Genomic DNA, 7,830 nt, shown 5'->3' with positions numbered 1-7,830 from the left:
AAGGGTGTGTTTTATTAAGTATCCGGTTCTAGTTGTCATAAGGTCAAGGTACAACTCCAAGTCGTCCTATTACCGAAGATCACGGCTATTCGAATAGTTTAACTTCCCTGCAAGGGTGCACCACATTTCCCAACACGCTCGATCCCCTTTGTCCGGACACACTTTTCTGGGTCATGCCCGGCCTTGGAAGATCAACACGTCGCAGCCCTACCTAGGCACAACAGAGAGGTCAGCACGCCGGTCTAAATCCTATGGCGTAGGGGTCTGGGTCCATCGCCCATTGCACACCTGCACGTTGCGTACGCGGCCGGTGAGCAGACCTAGCAACCTCCGTTACAAAGGAAGTTGCGTTACGCGGTCCAACCCGGCGCGCGCCGCTCAGTCGCTGACGTCATGAAGGCTTCGGCTGATACCACGGCGTCAAGTGCCCATAACTGTCCCCGCATAGATGGTTAGTGCGTATAGGCCAGTAGCCAGACTCAGATCAAATACCAAGATCTCGTTAAGCGTGTTATGTATCCGCGAACGCCGACCAGGGCCAGGCCCACCTCTCTCCTAGATAGTCTCAACCTGCCTTGTCGCTCTACCTCAAAGTAACAGTCGGGGGCCGTCGGAAACTCAAGCCCACCACTACCTGGATGGAGCCACCTGCCCCTTCAGCCCCCATCTCCAAACAGTATCACCGGTAATGTAACAATGTAAAGTATATAGTATATGCCCGTGATCACCTCCCGAAGTGATCACGGCCCAGTAGTATAGCATGGCAGACGGACAAGAGTGTAGGGCCACTGATGATAATCTAGCATCCTATACTAAGCATTTAGGATTGCAGGTAAGGTATCAACAGTTGTAGCAACAATGACAGGCTATGCATGAGAATAGGATTAACAGAAAGCAGTAACATACTACACTACTCTAATGCAAGCAGTATAGAGGAGAGTAGGCGATATCTGGTGATTAAGGGGGGGGGGCTTGTCTGGTTGCTCTGGCAAGAGAGGGGGGTCGTCGTCGACGTAGTCGATCACCGGGGCATCATCGGCCTCGGGATCTACCGGAGAGAAGAGGGGGAAGAAACAGTAAATACATAGCAAACAGAGGTATCACTAAGCATGACATGACGATACGTAGCGCTAGGCGTGCTCTAACACGGTACTACACATTGCAGACGAAGGGGGGAAACATCCGAGGATGAATTCCCGGCGTTAGGCGGATTCCGGACAAAGGAAAAAGAGGGGGAAAGTTCCATGTTCAACATGCTAGGGGCATGTGACAGATGAACGGACCGCGTATTCGGATTCGTTGAATTTTTCTAAGCAACTTTCATGTAGAAAACATTTTCATCTGACTTACGGTTTAATTTATATGATTTTTCAAAGTTTTATTAATATACTAAAATTGTTTTAATTATTTATTTCGAATTTAAATAATGTTGATTCTTTTTATACCCTGACCGGGCCAGCCACAGTCAATGACATGTGAGGCCACTCAAAGCCCAGCCAACAGGTCAACAGTCAAAGTTGACCTTGGTCAATGTGTGAACAGTGTTAGTGGGTCTTACTTGTCATTTTAAGTCAATTAATTAGAGATAACCAACAGGGTGGTCCACGTGTCATTTGCTATTAAAGTAAATTAGCACTAATTTAACACTAACTAATCTAGTCCTAATTAAACAAGGGGCCAGCCGTACTGGACAATGGCCCAGCCGGCCACACACGCAAAACACACACCACACACACCACGCAACACACAAATCTGTTTTCTGTTAACAAAAGATAGCATTTTGTGATTTTCGTAGGATTTATTCCATGCATCAAATGGATTTGTTCCAATGGGATAAAATGAAGTTTGTCATGGATAGTTTCTACTCATATTATTTTTACTAATGTTAATAACCGTTTAGACTATGTTAACGGGCTGTATAGAGGGTTAGTCATTGTAAAAAGAGAAAAGCTAGCTAGTAGCATCTTCAGTAGCTAGCAGTACATAGTACAGTTAGCAGCGGCAGTAGTAGATGCAGCAGCAGCGCCGTGGTAGCAACTAGCAAGCAGCAGCAGGCGAGCACGGGTGGGGTGGAGGCAAGGCGCGGCGAGGGTAGCAGCCGGCGCGGTCAGGCGCGGCCAGGCGCGGCGAGGGTAGCAGCCGGCGCGGTCAGGCGCGGCCAGGCGCGCGCGAAGCAGGCGCGGGGCGGCTACAGGGTGCAGTCCAAGGACGTGGCCACGGCGGGCGCGAGCAGAGACAGGGCGCGGTGGGTGGCAACGCAGGGAGCGGCGATGCATGGGGTTCGCGTGCGTTTGAGGGCCACGACAGGGGCGCATGACCGCGCGCGGGAGCGGAGCTCCGGCCATGGCATCCGCAACGCCGGCCGGCGATGAGCAGCGGCAGCAGGACGGTGGGCTCGGCGGAGGCACCGCCACGCGCGGGCGAGCACGCACGGGGACGCGGTCGGGTGCAGCCGGTCATGGCCAGAGGCCAACGGAGCACGGGTGAGGGAGTCGTGCAAGCGGCCGTAGGCTACGGCAACGAGCGGAAGATGCGCTAATGGACCGAATCCAACGGGGAAGAGGAGGAGAAGGAGTAGAGGCTCACGGTGTGGCACACGAAAGGCCGGCGACGGATTAGCAGTAGCAGGACGGTCGCAGCGGACGGAGCTCGTCGGCGGCCGTAGGTGCGGGGAAGAACCCGATCCCGATGGTCGAGGGGGTCCAAGCTCGATCCTGTGGACGGGGAGGACGCAGTCGACGACGTTGGTGCAGACGGACAGGTTGGAGAGGCACGGGGAAGACGGTCGCCGCGGTGGTGGCCAACGACGGCGACGTTGGCGCTCGGGTGAGCCGAGAGGACGACGAGGGAGAGAGAGAAGATGGATCTGGGAGGGAGGGCGCCGAGGAGGAGTGAGGCGAGTGGGAAGAAGATATCTGGGGGGAGGGGCGCCTCGGTGGAGGCCTTATCCTCCCACGGCATGGCCGACGAGGTGGTTCGACGGGGACGCGATCCTGTTCGGGCACGGTCGTGAACAGGAGAAGACGACCGGGGGTTAGGTGGGCTGACTTGGGTGAGGGCCAGTGGGGGCATGTGCTCTCTCTTCCTTTTCTTCTTCTCAGTTTTCTTTTTATTATTCTGTTTTCTTTTAACAGCCTCCATTTGCATTTAAATAAGCCACCAAATGAATTTTAAAAAAGTGGAGTTGGACAAAACAAATACTAGGAAACATTGAGAACTGCCACAAAAAGCTTGACACCAAAAAAATTTAGTTTAATATTTTATAATTTATAAAAGGCATTTAATTATTGTTTTTAGCCACTGATATATATACTTAGGAGCAATTAAAGACTTTAAAACAATGTTGTCTCACCATCATAAATAATTATGCAATATTTGCAACACTTTGAACATTTTATTTTGCATGTTTGAGAAATTTGAATTTTGCACTATAGTTTGAACTTGAATTTGGATTGCGATTTCTATCAACCGTGGATTAGTAATAGTAAAGTGATGACATGGCACCATTAACAAGGGTTTACTGTAGTTTAATTATCCGGGCGTCACACTTTGGTACATCAAAACACAAAAACTCATAATACCGATTGTCACCAAACTTTAAGCGTGCGGACCCTACGGGTTCGAGAACTATGTAGACATGACCGAGACACGTCTCCGGTCAATAACCAATAGCGGAACTTGGATGCTCATATTGGCTCCTACATATTCTATGAAGATCTTTACAGGTCAAACCGCATAACAACATACGTTGTTCCCTTTGTCATCACTATGTTACTTGCCCGAGATTCGATCGTCGGTATCTCAATACCTAGTTCAATCTTGTTACCGGAAAGTCTCTTTACTTGTTCCGTAATACGTCATCCCGCAACTAACTCATTAGTTACAATGCTTGCAAGGCTTATAGTGATGTGCATTACCGAGCGGACCCAGAGATACCTCTCCGACAATCGGGGTGACAAATCCTAATCTCGAAATATGCCAACTCAACAAGTACCTTCGGAGACACCTGTAGAGCATCTTTATAATCACCCCGTTATGTTGTGACGTTTGGTAGCACACAAAGTGTTCCTCCGATAAACGGGAGTTGCATAATCGCATACTCATAGGAACATGTATAAGTCATGAAGAAAGCAATAGCAACATACTAAACGATCAAGTGCTAAGCTAACGGAATGGGTCAAGTCAATCACATCATTCTCCTAATGATGTGATCCCATTAATCAAATGACAACTTATGTCTATGGCTAGGAAACATAACCATCTTTGATCAACGAGCTAGTCAAGTAGAGGCATACTAGTGACACTTTGTTTGTCTATGTATTCACACATGTATTATGTTTCCGGTTAATACAATTCTAGCATGAATAATAAACATTTATCATGATATAAGGAAATAAATAATAACTTTATTATTGCCTCTACGGCATATTTCCTTCAGATCTAAAAACTCCAAATCATTGGGACGCCTTTTAGCTAAAGTTGACTCATCTCCAGTCCCATAATTATCATGATTCATATTGCAAAACAAAGATTTAATAGGAGACACATCAATCACTTTTAGATCTTCATCCTTATTATCGTGAAAACTAGAAGAACATGCTTTTATAAAGCAATCTTTTTTAGCACGCATCCTAGCGGTTCTTTCTTTGCACTCGTCAATGGAAATTCTTATAGATTTGAGAGACTCATTGATATCATTCTTAGGTGGAATGGATCTAAGTTTCAAAGAATCAACATCAAGATAAATTCTATTCACGTTCCTAGCCAACTCATCAATCTTAGGCAATTTTTCTTCAAGCAAAGCATTGAAATTCTTTTGCGAAATCATAAATTCTTTAACACTAGTCTCAAAATCAGAGGGCATATTATTAAAATTTCCATAAGAGTTGTTGTAGGAATTACCATAATTATTAGAGGAATTACTAGGAAACGGCCTAGGATTAAAGTTTCCTCTATACGCGTTGTTACCAAAATTGTTCCTACCAACAAAATTCACATCCATAGATTCATTATTATTCTCAATCAAAGTAGACAAAGGGATATCATTAGGATTAGAAGAAACACTCTTATTAGCCAACAATTTCATAAGTTCATCCATCTTTCCACTTAAAACATTAATTTCTTCTATAGCATGAACCTTTTTACTAGTAGATCTTTCGGTGTGCCATTGAGAATAATTATCCATAATGTTATCTAGGAGTTTAGTAGCTTCTCCTAAAGTGATTTCCATAAAAGTGCCTCACGCGGTCAAATCTAAAATATTTCTAGAAGAAAAATTCAATCCAACATAAAAAAATTGTATGATCATCCATAAGTTTAATCCATGAGTAGGGAAATTACGTATCATTAATTTCATCCTCTCCCAAGATTGTGCAACATGCTCGTGATCCAGTTGCTTAAAATTCATAATATTGTTTCTAAGAGAGATGATCCTAGCGGGAGGAAAATACTTAGAGATAAAAGCATCTTTGCACTTATTCCATGAATCAATACTATTTTTAGGCAAAGACGAAAACCAAGTTTTAGCACGATCTCTAAGAGAAAACGGAAATAGCTTCAATTTAACAATATCATTATCCACATCTTTCTTCTTTTGCATATCACACAAATCAACAAAGCTGTTTAGATGGGTAGCGACATCTTCACTAGGAAGGCCAGAAAATGGATCTTTCATAACAAGGTTCAGCAAAGCAGTATTAATTTCACAAGATTCAGCATCGGTAAGAGGAGCAATCAGAGTGTTAATGAAGTCATTATTGTTGGTATTAGAAAAATCACACAATTTAGTATTGTCTTGAGCCATTGTGACTGATATGTCTCCGTCATATCTATAACTTTGATTGTTCCATGCCAATATTATACAACTTTCATATACTTTTGGCAACTTTTTATACTATTTTTGGGGACAAACATATTGATCTAGTGCACAGTGCCAGTTCCTGTTTGTTACATGTTTTTTGTTTTGCAGAAAATCCATATCAAATGGAGTCCAAACGGGATAAAAACTGACGGAGATTTTTTTGGAATATATGTGATTTTTTGGGAAGAAGAATCAATGCGAGACGATGCCCGAGGGGGCCACGAGGCAGGGGGGGCAAGCGCGCCTCTGACCCTCATGACACCCCGTAAGGCGGTTGTTGCCCTTATTTTGCCGCAATAAAGCTAATATCCGGATAAAAATCGTGTCCAAAATTCAGCCTAATTGGAGTTACTGACGGTAATGTTACTGTCTACAAAGCTTGACTTGTTGCAAAAGGTTTTCGACAAGTTCAAGGAGTTGACTACGATGAGACCTTCTCACCCGTAGCGATGCTTAAGTCTGTCTGAATCATGTTAGCAATTGCCTATTTTATGATTATGAAATTTGGCAAATGGATGTCAAAACTGCATTCCTGAATGGATTTCTGGAAGAAGAGTTGTATATGATGCAACCGGAAGGTTTTGTCGATCCAAAGGGAGCTAACAAAGTATGCAAGCTCCAGCGATCCATTTATGGACTGGTGCAAGCCTCTCGGAGTTGGAATAAACGTTTTGATAGTGTGATCAAAGCATATAGTTTTATACAAACTTTTGGAGAAGCCTGTATTTACAATAAAGTGAGTGGGAGCTCTGTAGCATTTCTGATATTATATGTGGATGACATATTGTTGATTGGAAATGATATAGAATTTCTGGATAGCATAAAAGGATATTTGAATAAGAGTCTTTCAATGAAAGACCTCGGTGAAGCTGCTTATATATTGGGCATCAAGATCTATAGAGATAGATCAAGACGCTTAATTGGACTTTTACAAAGCACATACCTTGACAAAGTTTTGAAGAAGTTCAAAATGGATCAAGCAAAGAAAGGGTTCTTGCCTGTGTTACAAGGTGTGAAATTGAGTAAGACTCAATGCCCGACCATTGCAGAAGATAGAGAGAAAATAAAAGATGTTCCCTATGCTTCAGCCATAGGCTCTATCATGTATGCAATGTTGTGTACCAGACCTGATGTGTGCCTTGCTATTAGTTTACCAGGGAGGTACCAAAGTAATCCAGGAGTGGATCACTGGCAGCGGTCAAGAACATCCTGAAATACCTGAAAAGAATGAAGGATATGTTTCTCATTTATGAGGTGACAAAGAGCTCGTCGTAAATGGTTACGTCGATGCAAGCTTTGACACTGATCCAGATGATTCTAAATCGCAAACCGGATACATGTTTTTATTAAACGGTGGACCTGTCAGTTGGTGCAGTTCTAAACAAAGCGTCGTAGCGGGATCTACATGTGAAGCGGAATACATAGCTGCTTCGGTAGCAGCAAATGAAGGAGTCTGGATGAAGGAGTCCATATTCGATCTAGGTGTCATACCTAGTGCATCGGGTCCAATGAAAATCTTTTGTGACAATATTGGTGCAATTGCTTTGGCAAAGGAATGCAGATTTCACAAGAGAACCAAGTACATCAAGAGACGCTTCAACTCCATCCGGGACCAAGTCCAGGTGGGAGACTTAGAGATTTGCAAGATACATACGGATCTGAATGTTGCAGACCCATTGACCAAGCCTCTTCCACGAGCAAAACATGATCAGCACCAAGGCTCCATGGGTGTTAGAATCATTACTGTGTAATCTAGATTATTGACTCTAGTGCAAGTGGGAGACTGAAGGAAATATGCCCTAGAGGCAATAATAAAGTTGTTATTTATATTTCCTTATATCATGATAAATATTTATTATTCATGCTAAAATTGTATTAACCGGAAACTTAGTATATGTGTGAATACATAGACAAACAGAGTGTCACTAGTTTGCCCCTACTTGACTAGCTCGTTGAATCAATGATGGTTA

The 7,830-nt window shown here is 43.8% G+C and overlaps 1 protein-coding gene across 1 annotated transcript; it reads right to left on the bottom strand.

Moving 5' to 3' along the window:
- Window positions 1-963: 963 nt before the first annotated feature.
- On the bottom strand, window positions 964-2,965 carry LOC123107702 (uncharacterized). Its single transcript, XM_044529647.1, has 2 exons — window positions 2,587-2,965; window positions 964-1,048 (listed from the first exon to the last, which is right to left on the bottom strand). Exons 1-2 carry the CDS (start codon window positions 2,959-2,961, stop codon window positions 1,022-1,024), a joined length of 402 nt encoding a protein of 133 aa, XP_044385582.1. The 5' UTR covers window positions 2,962-2,965; the 3' UTR covers window positions 964-1,021.
- Between the last annotated feature and the right edge of the window lie 4,865 nt (window positions 2,966-7,830).

Source organism: Triticum aestivum, chromosome 5A (genome assembly GCF_018294505.1).
Source record: "Triticum aestivum cultivar Chinese Spring chromosome 5A, IWGSC CS RefSeq v2.1, whole genome shotgun sequence".
NCBI classification, from domain to species: domain Eukaryota; kingdom Viridiplantae; phylum Streptophyta; class Magnoliopsida; order Poales; family Poaceae; genus Triticum; species Triticum aestivum.
This window is presented reverse-complemented; position numbering and strand designations above follow the sequence as displayed.

Bases quoted from the DNA above. Each gene is read 5' to 3' on its own strand.
- LOC123107702 (XM_044529647.1), bottom strand. From the start codon at position 2,961: ATGCCGTGGGAGGATAAGGCCTCCACCGAGGCGCCCCTCCCCCCAGAT. The intron at 1,049-2,586 runs GTGAGCCTCTAC...TCTCTCCGGTAG, and splicing joins GGCCTTTCGTGTGCCACACC to ATCCCGAGGCCGATGATGCC.